The 26,338-nt window shown below is 42.4% G+C and overlaps 2 protein-coding genes across 2 annotated transcripts; both read right to left on the bottom strand.

Annotated features, from left to right (window-relative positions):
* On the bottom strand, nt 1–21,947 carry LOC124277627 (protein O-mannosyl-transferase TMTC4-like). Its single transcript, XM_046713353.1, has 13 exons — nt 21,827–21,947; nt 19,853–19,933; nt 18,978–19,133; nt 14,263–14,465; nt 13,397–13,577; nt 12,359–12,415; nt 8,185–8,256; nt 7,153–7,232; nt 5,126–5,236; nt 3,784–3,925; nt 1,078–1,192; nt 715–897; nt 1–135 (listed from the first exon to the last, which is right to left on the bottom strand). The coding sequence occupies exons 1-13, from the start codon at nt 21,878–21,880 to the stop codon at nt 2–4; spliced, it is 1,569 nt and encodes a 522-aa protein (XP_046569309.1). The 5' UTR covers nt 21,881–21,947; the 3' UTR covers nt 1.
* Nucleotides 21,948–22,122: 175 nt separating this feature from the next.
* Nucleotides 22,123–25,722, bottom strand: LOC124277894 (protein O-mannosyl-transferase TMTC4-like). The gene is given in 7 exon segments (XM_046713623.1): nt 22,123–22,137; nt 22,184–22,236; nt 22,363–22,434; nt 24,450–24,537; nt 24,935–25,154; nt 25,243–25,395; nt 25,397–25,722. Coding segments are annotated over 7 exon segments (774 nt in total). The 5' UTR covers nt 25,570–25,722.
* Nucleotides 25,723–26,338: the final 616 nt, after the last annotated feature.

The following is a 26,338-nucleotide window of genomic DNA, read 5'->3' on the forward strand; positions in this document are numbered from 1 at the left end:
CTTATGTATATAACTTCTTTGTATGAAGCGCCTGGAGATTTTGAAGGATGAGCGGGTCATTTGGCGCCAACTTCAGTGCCTTCTTGAAGGCTGCCTCCGCTTTCTCTTTGTTCCCAGACTGACGATACAGAACACCTAAAGAGAGAGTAGAACACAAACGTGAAAAGTTGAACATGATACACGTAGAAATGTCGTAGCCCTGTTTATTTAGGAGGTAACTGTAATTCCCACGGGGATAAGATTTTCTCCTCTAATGAGTGAGTGAGTGAGTTTGTTTGTACGCCGCTTTTAGCAATATTCCTGCAGAAGACACCCGAAATGGGTTTCACACATTGTGCCCATGTGGGGAATCGACCCCAGGCTTTCGGCGTGACGAGCGAACGCTTTATCCACTAGGTTACCCCACCAACCCCATTCTCCTGTAAGAGTTATGGGAATACCATAGCTGTTAACTGTTTGCAATACTTTGCGTTGTGGTAGCTACTAGATCGGGAAAATACCTTAACCATGATGTCGATAGAGTGAAAGGTAACAGGGTTTCAATTTGGCTCATTGGTTCGTGTGTATGGCTGTCGTACACTGGTTAGATACTGGTTGTCTCGTTTGGTGGAGCTTCAGAGCTGTTTCCCTTGAATTAAGGTTCAGAAATAACAGGTTTACACACTATACAGCAAACGTATAAGGCTTGTTGACTCACGGGTGTAGCTGACATACCTAGATTCAGAAGTAGATACGGATTCCGGGTGTCTCGCTTGATGGCAGCCTGTAGGTGTTTTTCACTTTCCTTGTATTTCTTTGTCTTTAGGTAAATAGTAGCGAGGCGAAACGTCAACTCTGGTTCATATGTCAACACCTCCAGAGCCTTCTCTCCAACCTCAATGGCACGGTTGTATAGCTCTGGATGCAAGAACAGCTGGTCACATACGTTATACATTTGTCTTCAAGGAAAACCTTCATGAAACGATTAACTGTAACTGTTTTCACTTTATAAGCAGAAATATAGTATATGTAGAAACTCGAAATGGGAAGATCAGCTTGTACAAAGCATCTGATTACAGAACCCTTTAGGCATCTTACTTAGAACATCAAGAAGCTGGAGGAACTGTATCCAGGCTGCAGTGTGTGTTGGTGCATCCTGTGTTACATTGTGGAAGGCGTCGATGGCGTCTGTGTGGCGTCCTAGGTGCCAGTACTGGTGGTAAAAACATCACAGTGATCGTCATGGTTATCAAATGGAGGCCAAGGAATACACACTTGGTGTTGGGGCCATTATAAGTATTGGTCAGTGGGTCAGTTGGGTCAATTAAATTCTAATGAGTAGACTTCACACAACAATGCCTCTCAAACTGCATCAACCTTGTGATTTACACACACAAGCGAAAAGAGATCAGCATGCTATGGACACGTTGTGTGTGGATTGAATGTCCGCTTACGTTTACTTGATGTACAGATATGTTCCTATTATGGAACAAGGGTTTGACTCATGATTTATTTATATCGGGATTATATTTTGTTTGTTTCGTTTGTTGTTTACCGTTCAGTAACATTCCTGCTATATGGCGGTGGTGTGTAAATAATCAAGTCTGAGCCAGACAATCCAGTGATCAATAGCATGAGCATCGATCTATGCAATCGGGATATGATGACATGCGTCAACCCAGTCATTGAGCCTGACCACCCGATCCCGTTAGTCGCCTGTTGCGACAAGCATACTGAAAACCAATTCTAACCCGGATCTTCACAGGTGATGACATCGGGGTAGGAAGTGCCAGTTTCAACAACAACATGTTCCATCTACATCTTCTCTCCCTGTTCTCATTAATTCAATTTTTCATTCCAGTAATGCAATGTAACTGTATAATGTATTCGGGATGCAGGTACAGCTGAAAGACAAATGATTTACTTTCATAAGTCTTGGTTCCGAGGCAAATATCAGCGTTTCTACAAAAGTTGCTGATAGGATTCAAGTGAGCATTGCAATATTCCAATGCTTCACTTGACAGCACTTTGTACCCATGTGGGGAGTCGAACCCGGCTCTTCGACGCGACGAGCTAACGCTTTATCCACAAGGCTAACCCACCACGTCCCGGTGTTCACACTATAGGGAAGACCAGCAGTGTCCTGAGAACACATCCGATTGTACATGCCACCCATGATGACCCTCAGTTACAGTCAGTTTTCCATTACAGACGGATACATCGGAACAAAAGATTAAATACAATTTTAAACATTATGACTTCAAACTATCTATTAATGATAATCCATTATGGCTTTTGAGCCAGCGCAACGCACAAATTACACGAAAACACTTCATTTCCATAGAAACCTAATTACTATGGATGACAAAGTAACTTTACTGATACGCAGAGAGAGGTAACACATACACTTGGATTGCTACATTGACATTTGACATGTGTTTCTCAATATCGAGTTTTGGAAGCTCATACCCTGATCTGTGTCAGGGGTCTACAATTCGCTCATTGTTCAACTCAATATATTTAGTTCTGCATTAATAACATTTCAAGCACTTCCATAATACAGAAGAAATGATAGACATGTAGTGAGTGAGTGAGGGAGGGAGTTGGGTTTTACGCCGCTTTTAGCCAGTGTATGAAATACGGCCCGTCAAACCGACCGAGACGGGCTAGATTTCTGACGGACGGTGTAAATTTATAGCAAGCCAACCCGATGGTCTGGTAAAATCTAAGTAACTTCACCATATCTTGAAATTGGTGTCTGATCTGGTTAAATCCATTTTGGGTGGGTAAAAATTGGAAGTTACCATCACTGATGTCTGGCTGGGTTTTTGGCATATTTTATATGCTGTTTTAGCAATATTCCAGCAATATCAAAGTGGGGGGACTCCAGAAATGGGCTTCACAGATAGACATGTAACTTATGTGATGCGCTAAATGTAACGATCAATAAACTTTACATCGACACGCGCCGATTGGACTCAATAAGCTTCACTAACATTTCTCTAATCAAACACGTTTACTTCCTTTTCTATTTTATTCTGATAAGTCTGAAAGTTACATTTGGCTCCTGTAATTAATTTCGTTATCCATTTTCATTTTGATCATCAGTACCTATAATGTAAGCAATGCATTCCCAGTCATTACTTATTGAAACAGAAGTAAAAGCAAAACCCATCGTTTCATAGAAAACGTTAAATGTCATATGGCACTGACTCTTTAAATGTCCATGAACCGTTCCCTTCCTGTCCTTTAGATCACATTTTAAGCGTGTGGAACGTATTATAGAAAACTATTCACCTTGTGCCTCATTGTTGATAAGCTTACCTGGAAAACGTACAATATGGTACATTTTTATATAAACAGAATATCTAAAATGTCTATAATTTAATCTTTACAGCGGTTCTGAACAGGCAATACAACTGACAGGACGGTCATCATCAGGCACAGTGCTATTTCATACATGCTGATTGTATAGCCCTCCTCTGTTAGCAAGTGGATTTGACTTATGCTGCTAGGGGAGAGAACCCATGTTATACATGTGTGAGAGAATGAATAAATGAGGTTAGTTTAACGCTGCTTTTAGCAATATTCCAGCAATATGACGGCGGGGAACACAAGCAATCGGCTTCACATATTGTACCCACTTGGGGAATTGCACCCGGGCTTTTGGCGTAACGAGCGAAGACTTTAACAACTAGGCCAGAGTGAAAGTGCATTGAGGACGTTAGCATCAAACGAACATCCAGAATGTACCGTAGAAGAGTGAAAGAGCATTGAGGACGTCAGATGAACAAGCAGACTCACCAGATTGGCTAAATTATACATGCAGTCTGTGTGCACCTTGCAGTGGAGGAGACCGTTGCGGAAGCTGTTGTTTGCCGACTGGGTCTTGTTCAACTCTGCTTGTATGACCCCCAGATTCAGCCACGTCGCGGAATGGTCTGGACTGGGAATATACGGCATGAACAATAAGCTGGAGGAACTGGTGTTTGTGTGTGTGTTTGTCTGTGTGCGTGTGTGTGTGTGCGTGTGGAGGAAAACCTAACAATGGCGAAGTAAATCAGGCGGACGTCACAGTCATCCATGGTCTTTGTTCCACTCACCTGTAGTTATGTCACACAATCTACTTATGGATCTACCTGTGGGGAAAGGTAATCAGGTAATCGGGACACTCATGGTGTCCTTTACATTGTTAAACGATTATTTCGTGTAAGTTCGACTGGTGGGAAGCCAAAAGGGCTTTTGTGAAACCAGCAAAGAAGGGTAAGATGTTGAGAGACCACGACATAAGTTCATGGGAAGTCTCATATTCAAAAGGAGGCTTTTGATCATAGGATCGTATGAGGAAACTGTTCATATCCACTGTGGTTCTTTATCACACCAAGCTTCGCCCTATCAAGTTCTTCACAAAAGACCAGTTCAAATATGGACAGGAAACGCACGTGCGGCATCAAACAAATCTTTTCTTGGACACCATGAGTTGTATAAGTTACATTGCTATAATACATTTTAATTTGAACAGTATATTTATGCATCCTTCAGTAACGTGTTAAAACAATTAAACAATAACTCAAAATGAATGATAACAAGAAAGTGCATATTGTTATGAGCCAACAGGACGAGTGAGTGAGTGATTTTGGTTTTACGCCACTTTCAGCAATATCACGGCGGGGGACACAAGAATAGGACTTAACACAACGTACCCAGGCGGTTAATCGAACCCGGGTCTTCGGTGTGACGGGCGGACGCTTTAACCACTAGGCTACCCTACCGTCCCGCCAACAGGATCAAGCCTGCTCAAGGCGCCACATTGCAAATCCGATTGGTGGGTCAGAGTTCCCTCGATTTTCACTAAATGTTCCCATGGGGAGTATCATCCCAAGATGCCTAGAGGATTAAAAGGTTAATGGTCACATGAACATCTCATCCTACACAGTCACAGTGTAGTTCATTAAGGTATATATGGGGCGGTGGGGCAGCTCGACACGTACTCACATGGGTACAATGTGTAAAGCCCATTCTGGTGTCCTCGCCGTGATATTGCTGGAATATTGCTAAAAGCGGCGTAAACCTAAACCACTCAGTCAGTCATTAGGGTATGGCACAGTAGGCTGAACTACTGTCATATGGTAAGACCGTACAGTACCTTGCACTCACAGCCTTCTGCAGCAATTCCTCAGTTTCAGTCAAGATGGTTTTCTCTTTCAGGACCGACGCCAAGTTGGAGACCTGTGCACAGACATATTGGGCGTTGAGTCTGAGGAAAAATCCAAATAGATCAAGAAATGAAAAAACACGAATGTAAAGCATCAAGTTACACTGCCAGACAGAACAATTTGCTTACTAATTGATCAAAAGCATAATTAATAAAAATTCAGTTATTTACAATTTAATAAACCAAACAAACGTTTCAGTGTTCATAGGAAACATATGCTGAAGGCGAAATCAATTTTACGATCCCATCCAGATATAGCCTGCGCCTATAACTCATCATCAAATAGTGATCGTACTCGGAAACATGGTACACTCGGAAACATGGACATTGGGATGTTCTCTATTCTGGATCCATATCGGCAATATGGTACACTCGGAAACATGAACATAGGGACGTTCTCTATTCTGGATCCATATCGGCAATATGGTACACTCGGAAACATGGACATAGGGACGCTCTCTATTCTGGACCCATATCGGAAACACTGGTGCACTCGGAAACACCGTGCACTCTGAAACATGAACAGAGGGACGTTTTCTATTCTGGATCCATATCGGAAACATGGTGCACTCGGAAACATGAACATAGGGACGTTTTCTATTCTGGATCCATATCGGAAACATGGTACACTTGGAAACATGAACATAGGGATGTTCTCTATTCTGGACCCATATCGGAAACATGGTACACTCGGAAACATGAACATAGGGACGTTTTCTATTCTGGATCCATATCGGAAACATGGTGCACTCGGAAACATGAACAGAGGGACGTTTTCTATTCTGGACCCATATCGGAAACATGGTGCACTCGGAAACACCGTGCACTCGGAAACATGGACATAGGGACGTTCTCTATTCTGGACCCATATCGGAAACATGGTGCACTCAGGACCATGAACATAGGGATGTTCTCTATTCTAGATCCATATCGGAAACATGGTGCACTCGGAAACACGGACATAGGGACGTTCTCTATTCTGGATCCATATCGGAAACATGGTACACTCGGAAACATGAACATAGGGACGTTTTCTATTCTGGACCCATATCGGAAACATGGTGCACTCGGAAACATGGACATAGGGACGTTCTCTATTCTGGATCCATATCGGCAATATGGTACACTCGGAAACATGGACAGAGGGACGTTCTCTGTTCTGGATCCATATCGGAACATGGTACACAAGGAAACATGAACATAGGGACGCTCTCTATTCTGGACCCATATCGGAAACATGGTACACATGGAAACATGGACATAGGGACGTTCTCTGTTCTGGATCCATATCGAAACATGGTACACAAGAAAACATGGACATAAGGACGTTCTCTATTCTGGATCCATATCGGAACATGGTACACAAGGAAACATGGACATAAGGACGTTCTCTATTCTGAATCCATATCGGAAACATGGTACACAAGGAAACATGGACATAGGGACGTTCTCTGTTCTGGATCCATATCGGAAATATGGTACACTCGGAAACATGAACATAGGGACGTTCTCTGTTCTGGATCCATATCGGAAACATGTAGCACTCGGAAACATGGACATAGGGACGTTCTTTATTCTATATCGGAAACATGGTGCACTCGGAAACATGGTACACTCGGAAACATGGACATAGGGACGTTCTCTGTTCTGGATCCATATCGGAAACATGTAGCACTCGGAAACATGGACATAGGGACGTTCTCTGTTCTGGATCCATAACGGAAACATGGTGCACTCAGGAACATGGACATAGGGATGTTCTCTATTCTGGATCCATATCGGAAACATATGTATTATTATGCGTTTAGAGCATGTCCCTGAGAGATGTGGATCAGGCGCTATAAGATTATTATTATTACTACGATGGTACACTTGGAAACATGAACATAGCTAGGTTATCTATTCTGGATCCATATCGGAAATATGATGCTATGTATGACGCTAATTTGCATACGTACTTCAAAGCCACCCTGAAATGCTCAACAGCGATGTCAGTATTGTTGTTTTCCTTCTGTAGTCTGGCAACATTGACGTGGATCTGAGAATAAGTTACACATGTAGTAGTACAAGTATCTACTTGGAGGATCCGAGTTAGAATTTATCTTCAGTAACCCATGCTTGTCGTACATGTAACTGACGACTTGTGTTTATTAAACACTATCAAACCATGTAAGAGGCGACATGTGTTTTTGAAACACTATCAAACCGTACTGATACCAGGTGTTCACTTAAATAACATGTATTTATGAAACACTGTCAAACAATATTGATACCAGGTGTTCGCGAAAGGATGGCATTAACACATACCAGGTGTTTCAAGTGAGTGAGTTTAGCTTTACGTTGCTTTTAGCAATATTCCAGCAATATCACGGCGCGGGACACCAGAAATGGGCTTCACACATTGTACCCATGTGGGGAATCGAACCGGGATTTCGGCGTGACGAGCGAACGCTTTAACCATGGGCTACCCCACCGCCCCAAAGCTTAGGTGGGATAGGCTTAGCTGGGGTATTCTATTGCACTTCCCGTTCCATTGCACGTCTCATGTTTTAATCTGAAAATAAAGACCCGTGAAGATCCAAGGTAGAATAGGTCTTCAGCAACCCATGCTTGCCACAAAAGGCGACTATGCTTGTAAGAGGCGACTAACAGGATCGGGTGGTCAGGCTCGATGGCTTGGTTGACACATGTCATCGGTTCCCGATTGCGCAGATCGATGCTCATATTGCTGTTCATCACTGGATTGTCTGGTCCAGACTCGTTATTTACAGACCGCCGCCATATAGCTGGAATATTGCTGAGTGCGGCGTAAAACTAAACTCACTCACTCACTAATCTGAAAATAACGGTTTTATAACCAGATTGGGGCAACTCAGAATCAGGTCATTCTTATTTTCTTCATTAGGTTGAATAATATATAGACTGTATCAACGCAAGAGGGTAACAAAGACATGGGTTACTGCACGTTGACCTTGACCACGAATACATACCTTAGCATTCAGTGGACAAACTTTGAGTCCAGATGTGAATAGGGTCAGGTCATCTCGAAATTCTTTGCTCCTCTGAAAAAAAGAAACGCAACTTTACCACAGATGACAAGACGATATGTATAACAGCAAGCATAAGAAATAGGCTAAATTCTAATTCAACTTAGTATGAAACACGAGTTCTGATTGGTCAATGCTATAAATTTCCGACCGTATAATCAGCATATACGGTCGCAAGTTGAATATCGATTCACCAAAACCTTTGAATTTACAGTTCAACCAGAAATTGAGAATTTAATGATTGTAATTTTTTTTATTAAATGTGAATATTAGCAGAACATAACTCCAGATTCAAAGACAGGTGAACAGTTAGTATTTTGTCAAGTCACCATGGGCAGCAATGCAGGCTTTAATGCGGCGGGGCATACTACTGATTAAAAAGGTTAGAAAGTCGTGGTCCATGATGTCCCGATATCGGATCACCTCTTCTTTCATTTCAGCAATATTTGTCAGATTTTTCTTAGTGACACTTTCCTTCATAAGTCCCCAAACATTTTCTATTGGATTTAGGTCAGGGCTATAGCTTGGCCAATCTAATAATGTCATATTTTGGGTCCGAAACCAGGCCTGTGAATGCTTTGGACGATGTTTTGGATCGTTGTCCTGCTGGAAAATCCAAAAATGTCCATAGAACACGTGAGCACATGGAAGTAAATGTCCCTCGAGAATATATGTGTACCGCTCACTGTTCATAATCCCTTCAAATACATAGAGGGGCGTTGCCACTAACACAGATATGCCACCCAACACGTTAAATTTCGGACTGTACTTTGGTCGCTGATACAAAGGTTTTTTTAGTTTGGTTGGTCCAGAATTTCAGTGTATTAGGAAACAGCCACGCAGAACTTTCATCCGAGAAAATCACATTGTCCTAGTTAAAGTTTCTATGCTGTAAGCACCAGTTCAACCTTCGCTCCTTTTGTTCAGGTTTCATGGTCGGTGATGGAATTCCTCGACTTTTCTGCCAACCTATTGCATGCAGCTCAGTTCTTATTGTCTCCTTACAGACAGCCACAGTTCCTCTATCAATCATATCCCGCCTTAAGTTTTCTAAACTCCGTTTGTTTTTAGAAACAAGAATTCCAAGCCGCCTCCTGTCACCGACAGTCAATTTTCTGGGCCTACCTGCGCCTCCCTGGCGCTCAATGCCATATCCATTTGAAATATTTTTCAAAACACGATAAACAGTGGACAAAGGGATGCCTGTTCTACTTGAAATAACTTGAGCTGATCTGATGTCCTTGTTATAATACTCTAAAATCAGCTTCGTCTTCTCTAAATCATCCATACTGAGGATCACTGAAAATGTCGCCTGCTGGCAAGTAAACAAAGGGGGATAACTCTTCACAAACTAATGAAAAAGGATTAACGGAGTTGTCTCTCTTGAATGAAACCAAGCACTTGATAGCTGGTCAAGGTTGTTTATACTAGAAATCCAATTAAACATATTCCTAAAATTCTCAATAATTTCTGGTCATACTATATCCCTACACTATTTGGGTAACGCTGTTTTCAGGGCATTATCATTTGCAGAAGCCCTAGGTATGTTAACTCCCCTATTCCGCTAAAATGGATGGAATTTTTTTGGAAAAAGACAAAACAGTACCATAAATTTAATTGTAAGTTTACTTCAAACAACTCGCAACGGGCTGTTGACCCAACACTGTTAGATCATGTAACAATATTTTTGACGTCATTTGCAGTGGCCCGCTCACACAAGGGTAATACTATTTTTGAGGGCATTATCATTTGCAGAAGCCCGAGGTCTTCCATTAACTGCCCGACGAAGGAAAAATAGCATTACCGTTATTATTGCTAAAGTACATGGAATTTGTGTTGAAAAGAAAAAGGAATCAATGAAGGAATTTGTTGGTTTACTCAAAACCAACTTCTGACGGGGTTGAATGCAATTACGTCATCGAACAATTCAAGTGACGTCACAACAGAACGTGGCGATATTCGACCTTGGCCTTTGACAAGACCATGGCCTGCTATATGTCAAACTATGTCAGACACAACGTCAGTTGCCAGTGTCCGGTTTTGGTCAAACAAAGAGGAACTTTGACCTGGTTTAACTAATGAATTTCTTTCACGAAAAAACAGCGTAAAAAGAGTTGAATTAGAATGGGGATAACTGTACTGTGTTTGACGAATTGGGGACGTATACCGGTGGTTATATATATAGACGCTTACGCGTCGCCGATATAACTAAATTTGCGTCTATATAACCACGGGTATACGTCCCCAATTCGTTAAACACAGTGCAGTTGTACCCTGAATAGACTGTAGGCAATTATTTTCGGCATGACTGATATTTTCCAAGTATTCAGTGTTTGCATGATTACAAGGGAGTATCATAACCTCAGTCGTAGAAGCCCATACAATGTTCGTTCTGCGTCCTTACGTGCGTTTACGCGTACAATGCATGTACTTATGTCTGGGCGGATAATTGTACTACTCCAACAATGCCGTCCTTTTAATAGTGCTACCCAAATGAGATACCATGTCGCAGCTCAACACCCTTCCTCGACTTATAGGAATGACTCCGAACCTACTAGTCCTTGTTGTCATGGGACCCTCTATTATCGCGGTAGTTAATGTTGTCGCCATCGGGATTATATACGGCTACTGACATTTAGTAATTTATATATATATTCAGTTGACTGATGTTTAATCTTCATTTCTGTCACAAATAATGTGACACATGGTCGCAACTCGTTTAATACCATTGCGGCAATTCCGATTTTCTCGTTTGACCCGGAAATTGAAGCAACTCTCTATTATCGCGGTATTGCTATTTTCTTACTATGGCACGCTGTACAAGCAGTGACACTTTGAAACGTTTACTAAGACAAGAAATGAATCTAAACAGTTTGATCACTAAAAAATATTTAGGAATTTCATTCACATTAGTAATAACATCATGTTTTTAACCCAAACATCTGAAACTTCTGTTCATTTGGATACAAGGTAACAATAACGTTGCAAAATATTGTTTTTTCGCCTTAAAACGTACCATACGAGTTGCTGCCGTGTGTAGAGTGAATTTGCATAATACGTCACTTCCTGTTATATTTTTAGCACGGAAAATATCCAAATGACCTTATAGTTGTCGCAGGATTACTCTTGACGAAGTAATTTTTGATTCATGCTAGATGTAATGGCAGTAGGGGTCATTCTAGTTTCAAAATGTTCTAGAACTTACTGAAAAGATGAATGCTTAAATATTTTTTACGATTAGACATGACATTCCAATGAAATAAATGACTTTTTCAAGAGCGATGAATATATTTACGTAATTTGCATATGTAAACAGCCGATGCGGGGCGTGGTGTTTCTGCTTTCCCGATGTTTTCGCGTGCCGCGATAAAAGAGAGCCCGCGATAATAGAGAGTCCCACTATATATGCCCTTAAGCAACAGTCTGTTGACTCTCCCCGGCAGACCCTCTTTCCAGTAGACCACGGAGGCGACTCAAACAACACAATAGTTAGTAACACACACACACGCACGCACGCACGCACGCACACACGCTCCCATGTGTGTATGAGAGATTCCGTGTGAGAGATTCTACTAGTGGATACTCCGCCGATCTCAATCTCTATCAGTACCCACCAGTAAAGAATGAAATCGGAGTCTCTACTGGTTGACAATTCCCGATTCAACTGGTATAAACTCTCATTGATCTGTGGGCAAACTACAAAGACACTATTTGAAGAACATGGCCGCTGCCTGTACATTCAAGGTCATATAAAAACAACTATCAACCGCCAACCCTGACTCCATCATCAATCTAACAGTTGTCACTTTCCGTACTTTGCTGTGTGGTGTGTCCGGTTCTAGTGGGACTGCTTGAATGATGTCTCAAACGATATTCACTTCCTTACATAAGTGTAGAATTGCAATCTCTACTAGTAGGATCAGTTTGGAGTTTCTAACAGTAGAGATTGCGATAGTATAGGATATTCTATATAATCAGAGTCTCTACCAGCAAAGACTCTGATTGCAGTCTCTGCTAGTAAGATCAAAGATTCTACCAGTAGATACGGCGAGTCTCTACTGGTAGATCGCAATCTCTACCCTGACATATTTATATTTGATGAGATGGTGCAACTTACCTCAGCCGATCGTGCGACACACAGCACAACAAGGAACAGGAACACAGCGGACACAATCTGTGGTACAGCACACAATGTTGACAATGTCGATAGTACAACAGAAATCAAAGACTGATTCCTCCTGAATTCTTACACCGATTTCTGGGGCGTTGGGGTTGAAAAGTATTAAAATCATTCGCTCGTCAAGCCGTAGCACCGATTTCCGACAAGGGAACAGCCTGTGAAACCTTCTAAGGGACCGTTCATAATTTATGGCTAGGGGGATGATGATCCCTTCACCCCGTAATGTCATGTATAAAATCAATTACTCCCCCGCACCCCCCCCCCCCCCATAATTTTTCAGCATAAGTTTTTAATATCTTTAAAATCATCATCACCACCCCCGGACATAAATTAAGAACGGTCCCTAGGTTGTCTGACACTATTTTGCTTTAATATTGCTAAAAAAGACAACAAACTAAAATGTCCAAACTATTTCATCATCATAGACTTCTAAAGGAATCTTAGAGGATAAGGGGAATCAACTCTACTTTCTTGAGAACTAAAAGTGTGATCCTGGGAAGAGTAAGTGAGTAAGTTTGGTTTTACACCACTTTTAGCAATATTCCAGCAATATCACGGTGGGGGACACCGGAAATGGATTTCACACATCGAACCCATGTGGGGAATCGAACCCGGGTCTTCGGAGTGACGAGCGAACGCTTCCCGGTGAAGAGCTTCATAGTTGTGAGTTACACTGAAACATCATAAACTATTTACAGACATACGTTATAAACGTCGATTTGTTAGATATTTTCATTGAAATATTGTTTCCTCGCTTGATATATAAGATTCATGTTTCCTGACAGATGACCTATCCTCTCTCATGGCTGATCATTCCCCACTGTCTCAACAGTTTCTGCTTGACTGTCTCAACATGCGAAACATTGATTCTGTCCTTGGATATTGTTGTTTTCTTCGACTGGTATTCTATGCCTAAGAACACGTAAACGAGTATCACGAAATTGTTTGGGGGTTGTTTCGTATATGTATAGCTACCTTTTTAGCTGTTGGGTGAAAATGATGGCAGATTTCTCTGGCCCCGAGCACCACCAACATACAGAAGCCAGCGCAGGACAGGTACAGAATCCTCTCTGCGATCACGAAGCCCACACGGAAAAACAGGTTGCTGGCTGGCAGGAAGGGAATACCCATCACTGCCAGGGACGTTATCAGAAGACTGCAAGGTAAATATAAATATACATAGGGAATATCAACCAAAAAAAAGAACACTGTAGGAAATCTTGCAAACAACACGATTCTGTAGTCTAAGCACATTGTAAAATATAGGGATATATTAACAGTGCTATGTTATTGTTTGTGTTTGAGTTCAGTTTTACGCCGCACTCAGCAATATTCCAGCTATATGGCGGAATATGTAAATAATCGACTCTGGACCAGACAATCAAGTGATTAACAGCATGAGCATCGATCTGCGCAATTTGGAACCGATGACATGTGTCAACCAAATCAGCGAGTCTGACCACCCGATCCCGTTAGTCGCCTCTTACCACAAGCATGTATTTTCTCATCATCCAGCCACACAGGAAACGTAGATTGAGTGAGTGAGGGAGTTGGGTTTTGACGCCGCTGTTAGCAATATTCCAGCAATATCATGGCGGGGGACTCCAGAAATGGGCTTCACACGGGGTACCCATGTGGGGAATGGAACCTGGGTCTTCAGCGTGACGAGCGAACGCCTTAACCACTACGCTACCCCACCGCCGCACGTAGATTGATAGCAAATCGGATTAAAACATACTTGCTAGAAAATTTAAAAGAGCAGTATATTTCACAAGTAGAACAGCAACAACCTTCTAAAATTTCAAATGCAAGAATGTATACAAAACTATTAAGCAGTATACCGGCGCCTTCTTGTGAAATCCCCTTGATAGCAGCAATAGAGCAAGGCACTACACCCAACCCAGAGCACAATGACTGCCAGGATTCTTGGATCTGCCAATGAGGTGATGACAGGTATACAGCCCATTGACCAATCACAGCACAGCCACCATGGATTCAACAGCAGCCAGGTGTTGATGGCATAAATGTAGTTGTAATTCAAAATCTGAAACAAAAGTCCTGATTTCGTCCAAAGCCGTATTAAAATAAAAAAAATTGTAAGCATCAGCCCAAGAAATTCAAGCTCAATATCAAGATCCATTCTCATATTTTCACCATTATGTTTTCTTCGTACGCCCAATGGAATCTCTTACGTCAGATAATCAAGATGTCAAGGTTATCCTCAAGCGTAGATGATATATATATAGAACACCAAATCATTTGCATTTGAATGTATACTCCCCAGGGAGTTGAGATTGATAATACGATGTGCCGTTGATGTGCCGTTGAGATTGACATCCAATGATAGAGGGAAAAATACCAGCGCCTTGAGCATGCACTAATTGTCTGGATATGTGCGCTATATAAATATCCTATAATAATAATAATAATAATAAGCTGACCCCCCGAAGCTGGTTTTACACTGGGTTACCGAAAGCCAAGGAGAATATCATCTTTCAACTCCGCAGCCCAGTCAGCCTTCCTCCGGTAGTCAAACCAACCTTACTGGAGATGGGACTTGCCCCAGGGGAAGGCACAGCACCCGATCAAGAATATCTTGGTCAAACCATCTGAAAACCACACTACTAGAGTGTGCAAGAGCGACAGGATGGCCTGCAAATCCGCGAATAAACGTCAAGTCGCTTAAGCTTCATTGGGACAATGCCATGTCCATGTATGCTTTCCTGACGGAGCAAAATCTCCGAGAACAATTCCGGCGGCCTAAAAATCTCATGCCGCGTGAGCCAGTTCAACCTACAACTGGTGCCCGTCAGGAACCTTTGCATGAGCAGAATGCTCTTGAGAGCGGCAGCAGACCCAAAATTTCTTATGGACGTCCGCGTTAACCTCTCTCCTCTTCCTGATGGAAACTCTTCCGGTGCAGAACCAATTGGCCCCGAAATTTCGGAACCTCACTCTTTCTCTCCCCTCTTCCTCAGTTGCAGATCTTTCCGAAAATCCTGTGTATATTTTGTTTTTTTCTATTTATGATGAAGTATCTGATATACCTTTAGAAAAACGGAGGCCAATTAAACAAACAAATGAATCTTTTCCCAAAAATGAAATCAATTTATTAAATGACATTATTTCTATGAAAGTTTCTGCGGACTGTTCGTTACATGAAGTTAATTGTTGTGTCTATGCTGCCGCTCGAACCTTGGAGGAACTTCACACAGTTTCCAAAGAAAACACATCCAGTACTAAGAACAATACACCAAAGAAAAACCGGTTTCAAGTAAAACTAACAGAAACTAGAAAATACATTTCCTGGATAGAGCTTTGCCTGAAGTTAAGATCATCAGGGAATCCCATGTCTAAACGACAAAAGGCAATTTGGGGAAAATTAAAACTGAAATACAAAACAACGAAAGAAAAGATACTTCTCAAATTGTCGATTCCCTTAAGGCAAAAATATAGGTTTGGACTGAAAGAAAGAAACAATGGGAAAATAAAATAAAATTTATCAAACAGAATAAACTTTTTAGAAATAATGAAAAAACACTTCTACAGGCAACTGAAAACAAACGGTGATGGTGAGCATGATAATCGGCCTCCCATGGATGCCAATGAAAGGTTCTGGAAACAGTTGTGGTCTGTACCCGGCGACTGTAACCTGGAGGCACCATGGGTCAGTGATTATGACCATGCAATGCATGAGAAAGTAACTAGGTCGTTTGTCTGTTACATCTCACCAGGTTGCCTGAAAAGTGTCATCAAAAATTCCAAATCTAATACAGCTCCAGGGCCTGATGGTGTTCGAACCGGTATTGGAAACTGTTCCCCTGTGTCCAAACACCATTACTTCACTGTTTCCATTCTCTTGTGGACACAGGTGATGTTCCTCCATGGTTCTGCAAAGGTCGCACAATACTTCTCCCCAAGAAAGGAAACTTCCGCCCTATCACATGTTTGAATACTCAGTATAAAATCTTCACAGGGTGTCTGACAAACCTCGTGTCATGTTACTGCTCTTCCAATGATATGATTTACAGAGAGCAGAAGGGAGCAAGAAACGGATGTTGGGGGTGCAAGGATCAACTTCTTGTACAAAAATTGATTTTGGAAGAGGCTAAAACATATCACCGCAACCTCTCCATGTGCTGGATTGACTACAAAAAAGCATACGACTCTGTCCCTCACGAATGGATTCTGAAGTCTCTTCATTGTATTGACCTCTCGGAGCGACTACTTGATTTACTCAAGTCTTTAATGAGCTGCTGGTCGACTCAACTTGAGATGTACTCGCAAGGGCAGGTGCAGAATTCGGAATCTATATATTCCAATCAGAAGGGGAATTTTCCAGGGGGACTCCTTCAGTCCTTTGCTTTCTTGTTTGTCTCTAAATCCTTTGAGCTTTCTGCTCAACAGAGAGGAGGGTTACCATCCCGGACCTCCTCAGCACAGATCTCCAACACCACTTACTCATCACCTTTACATGGATGACATCGAGCTCCTTGCCAAAGGAGATACCAATTTGAAAGAACAGGTTCTCCTTGTCGAGTCCTTTTCTAATGATATTGGCATGACGTTTGGACTTGACAAATGTAATAGTCTTCATTTGAAACGTGGCAAGGTAGTTACTGGTGGATCGGTCAAGTTACAAGGGGGAGGAGTTATTGAGCATCTTGTGGAAGATCAGGCCTACACCTATCTTGGAATGCAAGTTCGAGACAAGCTCCAGAATGCCAAGATTCAAGATAAACTTCGGGCCGAGTACAAATCTCGCTTAAAGAAAATCTGGAGCTCAGAGCTAAATGCTCGAAACAAGGTCAAAGCCACCAATACTTTTGCTGTGCCAGTCCTCTCCTATTCCTTTGGAGTAGTTGATTGGACAAAACAAGACATTCAGAGTCTTGACCGCCTGACCAGAAGGATCATGTCTGATAACAGAGCCCACCACCCTCGTTCCTCTCACAACCGTTTATATATGCCAATCAATTCTGGAGGTCGGGGTTTGATTAATGTGGAGGCTCTTCATGATAGAATTCTTGTGTGTACTTTTGCACATATTTATTTATCGGATGATCCCGTGAAGACTCATGATGAAAGCAAGGAATTCCACAGCTATTTTAAGCGTGCCAAGGTAGTTGGACAGAATCTGAAATTTGAGGTTGATTTTGCTGATGGCGATGTACTGCTGTACGGTACAGCGATGGGCGTAAACCAGGTGAAGTTCTTCACCAAGTCTGCCCAGAGTCGGTCTTTTGTGGAGAAGCTTTCTGAGAAGCCATTGCATCGTATGTACATGCAGTGTGTGGAACAGAAAAGCAATCCCACCGACTCCTTCGCCTGGATGAAGTCAGCTGGTCTCAAATGTGAAACTGAGGGCGCCCTTTTTGCTGTTCAGGACCAGTCACTTCCCACTCGTAATCGCCAAAATGTGATTCTTAAAGAAAATATCAATATGAAATGTCAACTGTGTAATGAATTTGGAGAGACTGTCCAACACCTTGTCAGTGGATGCCCTTCCTTGGCACAAACAGCATATCTTAAACGACATGATGGCATGGCTCGTTGCTTTTACTACCGTCTCCGCCATGCCTGTGGCTTTGACTCCGAAGTCCATCCATGGTACGACCCTGAACATGTCCAGGGGGTCATGGAAAATGATGCTTTCAAACTTCTCTGGAATAGGCCCATATACAGCCTCAGAAGAATTCCTGCCAACAAACCTGATTTTGTCCTTTTTGATAAAGCCAATGAATTTATTTATGTCATTGAATTTTCTGTCCCTTTTGACACCAATGTGATTAACAAGATTCAGGAAAAGCATGATAAATGTGCGGACCTCGCCTTTGAAATGTCTCGCTTGCATCCCAAGTACACTGTCGTCAGGCTCCCCATTGTTCTTGGTGCCCTTGGTTTGGTACCTCCTGATCTCTTGGCGCAGATCAGGAGAGTGCCCGGGTTCTCCACCGGGAGCACAGCCCTTCTGACACTCTGGGTAATGCAGAAGGCTGCACTGTTGGGGAGCCTTCATATTCTCCGGAAAGTTCTTGGTGGGTTCGACTAGGCAGCGTTTCCTGGGAGAAGTCCCATTCGCTGTCTGGGCTGCGTGTAGAGGGGGAAAGGGCCCTGAGCTGATGATAGGCCTTACCAGCCTGACTGTGCCAGGATCACCCGAACCCTCTCTGCTGCATATTATCATTAATCTGCAAAACATAATAATAATAATAATACACGATTAAAACATCTTAGTAGGACCATATCGGAGTGACATGTCCACGCCGTGTAGCTATAGTGCTATACGATATTGCTATTGTGCGTTACAAAGGAAGACGAAATAGGATGTCACGCAATTTCAAAGGGAAAGTATGACACGCTAACCAGCCACCACACATGCTAAGATGTTAGTGGAAGGTTTCATACTGTTACCCTAATGTATGGCAACAATAAACCTATTCAGCACCTTACTGTCAATATTGAGCCACACACACATGGTAAGATAATACACGTAGTTGAAATTTTCATACTGTATCCTACTGTATGGCAACAGAAATCCTATTCAGCATCTTACCTTCAATATTGTGCCGTGGACCATGGTATGTGGATTGTTATCCACTGAGAAGTTAGGAGTTGATGATCTCATTATCCATAGTCTGACGAGGAGGAGCAAAACGCCAGTCAGTAACAGGATGAGATGACGTTTGATGAGTCCCGTCACCCATTTCTGCTACAACCAAACCAGCAGATATTCATCCAGCAGCGTAAATCAAATTCAGTTTTCGATACTTTGCATGTTTAGATCTCATTTGTGCATTGTAATTTGACGAGGACATAATTTAAGACATGTTACTATGTTTCACCTTATTGTCGGAAAAGGGAGAAATGAATACAAAAAACTACATCAGCAGATTATAATCACGATATCAACAGACAAATAACGTTGATGACAGACGTTGATCTGATCGTCCAAGGGCGACAACTGGCCCACCAAAAACGATAGATTATGCAAAATGTATAGGGGATATTTTGTTATACGGATCAATTACAGAAAAGTACACCAGTGTTTGTCAATGACAATTAGTGATTAACGCGGAGAGAACATTTCCAAAGAATTCAAGCTCCTAAACACAAGACTTTTACTATTTACACTCCGGATAGCACATCTCAGGGCTGCTATGTCAGATCTACCATAGTCACTCAGCCTCTGTTATAATCAGACGCATTATGCTTTCGTGGAACCGAAACCTGAAAGACTTTTTACTCCTTAAGGGTGTTAAACTCCGTGCTGAAGGTTTATATGTCTATAGGCATTTTGCAGTGTTCAAACATGAGAATATTGCTAAGGAATGGCATCTGTGTTAAAGTTATATTATTGGGACTATCACTTTACGTTATTCTTCATAAGGAAGTAGGAGGTTAATAATTCGTTAGTTCGTTTACATTCACCTCACTCCGGTTTTTCGAAGACAGCAGCTGGAAAGGGTCGACTCTACACACTACGACAATGTCGAACACGCTACATATGCCCTGGAAATGCAACACACATGTCAATCAATAACCCGAAGGTAGTATTGACTTGTAGATTGAACATATGACAGTCTAAAAAATTGTTATTCATCTACTTTTATTCGCCAAACTTTCCAGTACTCACGCTGACTTTGGCTTAAACAGTCCACCTTACTCGTGTGCACATGAAGTCCAGGCAATTGTTGATGGAGTGAAGATACTCCAAATATCAAAAACATAATTCTAACTGAAACAAATTCAACTTTATTAAGGCTATTAAACTACACAATGTTCTATCTTAATGCTTTTACACACCTTTGTGTTTTAAGTCCACTTTTATAAGTGAACAACTAAGTTGCTGTTATGCAACGTTTCTATTCTAAATTCCAATATTGGAAATGAAACATTATTGTCTGTCCGTCCGTACGTCCGCCCGATTCTTGTTAACGCGATATCTCATGAACTGTTGTACCCAGTGTCTTCAAATTTTCTGACAGCCTACATTGGGGGATTACACAGATACCAGTTTATTTGGGTGACCTTGACCTTATTGTTAAGGTCACCATGACACTTTGAACACTTTTCAAATTCTTGTTAAAGTGATATCTCATGGAGTGTTGTACCCAATGTCTTCAAATTTGGTGACAGACTACATTTGGGGATTACGCAGACACCAGGTTATTTGGGTGACCTTGACCTTATCTTCAAGGTCACCACGACACTTTGACCGCTTTTCAACTTTTTTAAGCGCGATATCTCATAGAACATTCCACCCAATGATTTCAATTATGTTGACAGCCTGCATTTGGTGATTATGCAGACACCCATCATTTCAGGCATCTTGTATGTGACCAAAAAATAAAAAGCAGTAAATATAGATATTCCATTCTTTAGCGGCGGGGGACATTGCCATATCAGTGGCAAACACTTGTTACATGTTGCTACATTGAGGTACAACACACAACTAAACTTTAAAACAGACACGAAATCAAATGTGCCGTCCATTGTGCACGTGAAAATCAAAGTTTTCAAGTCCCTAGCTATATGTGTTCGGGTGCGTTTTGGCGCACTGTGTTCTTTGCTGCGTTTTGTCACACAGTTCTCTCCTGTCCAGTTGAAGAAGCAGTTCACATGACTGTCCTCTGTAATCCGTGATAATCCACCGGCACATTGAATCTATTACTACTGAAATAGATATTTTCCCCAAAGTATGAATTAAGAAATATTTCCATTATTTCGTATTGAATTGCCATGGGGAAATAAGGTGTTTGCATTGCTTTATATACAATGTAATCTTCAGAAACAATATTTGTTGGTGAATATTTAAAAATGTTCTTTGCTAAAATGTCAACATCGAAAACAGGGACTGGTTAATGGGTGCAGCTGTGACAACAAATGCTTTTGTCAGTATCGTCCATTTCCACGTTACACACATGGAAGTGTTCGCTAACACCAATTGTTATCCGCGCCCTTCCATGCATATGATATTGACTGCAAGTATGTTTTTTCGATCAGTGGAATATTTTGAATAATCGAGACTGATCATTCATTGGAGTTGACGTTTCTTATATATTTGATATATGTGTGTAGGTTATCTTGACCCGGATGAAGCAATTGTATTATTTCAAGAATAAGTCTAAATTTGGAGTCACAGGTTAGTTGCTACAACCTATTATGTAACAGGTTCCTATGTCTGATGAATGTCTGCATGGTTATCTTGATGCTCAAATGCGCATCTCTTCTCCATGAGACAATTACAACAGTGTTAGCCGAAACAAAGGTTCCAAGCCAAATATGTCTACAGTTGCCGGGTGTTCGCCACCTTCATTCGGCAGATACTCTATTACCAGTCAGATACTCTTACCAGTCAGTTACACTTATACAGACTAGTAATTAAGTTGAGTGACTACTTACTATGGCAGTGATGCCCTGCTCCTTACAGAAGGTGGACACGACACACAGACACATACTGGCCAATAGAGACACCAGGGAGAAGGACTTGGGACGGTAGCTGACCGAGCATGAAGCTGAAATCAGAAAGATCAATGACATGACACACCGACACATACTGGCCAGTATAGACACCAGGGAGAAAGACTCGGGACGGTAGCTGACCGAGCATGAAGCTGAAATCAGAAAGATCCATGACATGACACATAGACACATACGGGCCAGTATAGACACCAGGGAGAAGGACTCGGGACCGTAGCTCACCGAGCATGAAGCTGAAATCAGAAAGATCCATGACACGACACACAGACACATACTGACCAGTAGAGACACCAGGGAGAAGGACTTGGAACGGTAGCTGACGGAGCATGAAGCTGAAATCAGATAGATCAATGACATGACACACAGACACATACTGGCCAGTATAGACACCAGGGAGAAGGACTCGGGACGGTAGCTGAACAAGCATGAAGCTGAAATCAGAAAGATCCATTACACGACACACAGACACATACTGGCCAGTAGAGACACCAGGGAGAAGGACTTGGGACGGTAGCTGACCGAGCATGAAGCTGAAATCAGAAAGATCAATGACATGACACACCGACACATACTGGCCAGTATAGACACCAGGGAGAAAGACTCGGGACGGTAGCTGACCGAGCATGAAGCTGAAATCAGAAAGATCCATGACATGACACATAGACACGTACGGGCCAGTATAGACACCAGGGAGAAGGACTCGGGACCGTAGCTCACCGAGCATGAAGCTGAAATCAGAAAGATCCATGACACGACACACATACACATACTGACCAGTAGAGACACCAGGGAGAAGGACTTGGAACGGTAGCTGACGGAGCATGAAGCTGAAATCAGATAGATCAATGACATGACACACAGACACATACTGGCCAGTATAGACACCAGGGAGAAGGACTCGGGACGGTAGCTGAACAAGCATGAAGCTGAAATCAGAAAGATCCAAGACATGACACACAGCCACATACTGGCCAGTACAGACACCAGGGAGAAGGACTTGGGACGGTAGCTGACCGAGCATGAAGCTGAAATCAGAAAAATCCAAGACATGACACACAGCCACATACTGGACAGTACAGACACCAGGGAAAGGACTCGGGACGGTAGCTGACCGAGCATGAAGCTGAAATCAGAAAGATCCATGACATGACACACCGACACATACTGGCCAGTATAGACACCAGGGAGAAGGACTCGGGACGGTAGCTGACCAAGCATGAAGCTGAAATCAGAAAGATCCACGACACGACACACATACACATACTGGCCAGTATAGACACCAGGGAGAAGGACTCGGGACGGTAGCTGACCAAGCATGGAGCTGAAATCAGAAAGATCCATGACACGAAACACAGGCACATACTGGCCAGTATAGACACCAGGGAGAAGGACTCGGGACGGTAGCTACAGTCTCCGCCATGCCTGTGGCTTTGACTCCGAGGTCCATCCATGGTACGACCCTGAACATGTACAGGGCGTCATGGAAAATGATGCTTTCAAACTTCTCTGGAACAGGCCCATATACAGCCTCAGAAGAATTCCAGCTAACAAACCTGATCTTTTCTTTTTGATAAACCAATGAATTTTTTTATATCATTGAATGTTCTGTCCCTTTTGACAGCAACGTGATTGGCAAGATTCAGGAAAAGCATGATAAGTATGCGGACCTCGCCTTTGAATTGTCTCGCTTTCATCCCAAGTACACTGTCGTCAGGCTCCCCATTGTTCTTGGTGCCCTAGGTTTGGTACCTCCTGATCTCTTAGCGCAGATCAGGAGAGTGCCCGGGTTCTCCACTGGGAGCACAGCCCTTCTGACACTCTAGGTGGTGCAGAAGGCTGCAGTGTTGGGGAGCCTTCATATTCTCCGGAAAGTTCTTGGTGGGTTCGACTAGACAGTGATTCCTGGGAGAAGTCCCATTCGCTGTCTGGGCTGCGTGTAGAGGGGGCGAGGGCCCTGAGCTGATTATGAGCCTTACCAGCCTGACTGTGCCAGGATCACCCGAACCCTCCCTGCTGCATTTTCATCTTTAATCTGTAAAACATAATAATAATAAAAGAAGTTATTCAATGAAGGTAACAAGGCCTCGGTAAAGTCTTAGGGTGGACATGTAGAGTTCATTTAACAATTTGATGCATTAGTAACAAATATGATGTCCGTTACAATTCCCTATTTTGACTTGTACTACACATCTTTTTCACATACATTTCTGACGGGTGACACTAATGATGAAGATTACGCTCACGTGTTTGCGAACACCTGGTGTCAACACTTTTTGATAGTGTTTCATAAACACGTGTTGTGTAATCGTACCTGATGTTGTCAGTCGCTGGAGTCGATTGTCTACAGACCACGTCGCACAGCTGTAGCACTGCTGAGTGCGGCGTCAAACAAACGCATACTCACGATATAGTCAGAATTGATAAATCGACTCTGGTGTTAGCAGATATTTGGATATGGAAAGGACTTGGGCGTTTCTATTTCAACGGTTGTTTCAATTACTTCATACACACAATAAACATCAACAATGTTAGCAAAACAACTTACAGTCGAGGCAGGCCCTCGCATATAGAAGGAACGATAGAAGAAAGGTCAAGGCACACAGCAGGTCAGCCCTACCTACAAGCCCAGCAACCTGGAACACAATATCAAGGATATCTTGTGTAGTTTAATGTTTGAGTTATAAATGTTCATGGAGATTCGAGTATCCAGGTCTAGAAACAGAACAGGTGTGTGGGTATCAAAACAGCGAGAATACTGGGGTATTGCATAAAATACCAGTATAGAGCATTAATTGAACATCATTATTTGTTAGTGATGAATACAGAAATGATTACATGCTATTCCTGTCAGGATACGATATTTTGTGTTCTGTGTAAACAGTGTTTGGAGGTTTCCAAACATATTGAAGCAGACAATTTTACTTATAATGTGTGTTAAAATTTCTTGGAAAGTGTTAAGGACGTGAATTCTAAACATGAGTTAAATTATTTACATAAATATCTTGCAAGTTTAGAACAGTTTGTACTGACACTTTCAGTGTGGATGGGATGTACAGCAAACAGCACAGCACACATGAGAGCAGCTTGGGGCGAGGCAAACACCGGCCTGGCAGATTCCTGGTCCACCTGGTAACCAGACACGAGGACAGAGAATACTGCCAGGAAGATGCCCGACACCAAGCCGTGCAGGACGATGTTGACAACGTGAAATCCTTCAGGCTGCATAGATCCTGCCCATGCGTAGTTCCACCTGCAGTGGAAAGTTCCCCCCATGGTAGTGACACAGGGTTCTGCTATATGACTCTTTGGAGACTCATAATGCTATGCTATTTTCTCACCTGAAGGTCAGCACAGTAAGTGGCCTGTAGGACATATGGCTATTTCCATCCAACAGGTTCCCCCAGAAGTCATGAGCAAATATGGCGATGAGTGGAGTTTCCGGCAACACATCTCTGTTGTTGGTGATCGCCCATGTGTCGTCATACACAACCAGCATCGTGGCTGTTCACGAAGCACAGCACCGCCAGACAGAAGACGAGGACAGATGCCACAGAGAAGCTGAGTTTGGGTACAGGCAGCACATCGTCCCAGTCTGACTGGTGATGGGTGTTTACGTGGCCGTTGGTTTTGAAAGATCTAACTGGACATCTACTGCTTGTCGTCATGACCACGAGGATAGTTTCTGTAAATCAGATTGCATATGTAACAGTAATCATGATGTGACGATTCCACAAAATCAAAATCAAAATACCAAGTAAAGAAATTAACAAAGTTCTCTGGCAAATTGTAAGCTTTCTGCGGTCCTGTTAAACGCCCGCCAGCACCAACCAGAAAGGATTGATCAGGAATTGTACCAACCATATGTGACATAGTTCAATGCAATAATATATCAATACATATAGTACATACGAGGAATGTGTTAGCGCTGATATCAATTGATCCGTTCATATCAGTCGCACAGCTGTTTAGCCCTTTTCAGCAGTAGAAGTCACGATGTGGCAATCTGAACTCACTCACTCACTTAGCAGTAGACGAAGATAATTTTATATATGATAACAGACATTCGAAAAGAAATAAACATGGACAGAAAATGCTGATATAATCATGTCAATATTCCCCACGATATACTAAACCTGTCAAAGTGCCCATTGTTTGGTTGTCTAGGATATACCAGCCAGGTTGTCAAAGTGTCCATTGTTTGGGTGTCTAGGATATACCAGCCAGGTTGTCAAAGTGTCCATTGTTTGGGTGTCCACAATATAGCAGCTAGGTAGTTACAGTGTATATTGTTTGGGTGTCTAGGATATACCAGCCAGGTTGTCAAAGTGTCCATTGTTTGGGTGTTCACAATATAGCAGCTAGGTAGTTAAAGTGTATATTGTTTGGGTGTCTAGGATATACCAGCCAGGTTGTCAAAGTGTCCATTGTTTGGGT

This window comes from Haliotis rubra, unplaced genomic scaffold (genome assembly GCF_003918875.1).
Source record: "Haliotis rubra isolate DU_JTF1 unplaced genomic scaffold, ASM391887v1 Scf106, whole genome shotgun sequence".
Lineage (NCBI taxonomy): Eukaryota > Metazoa > Mollusca > Gastropoda > Lepetellida > Haliotidae > Haliotis > Haliotis rubra.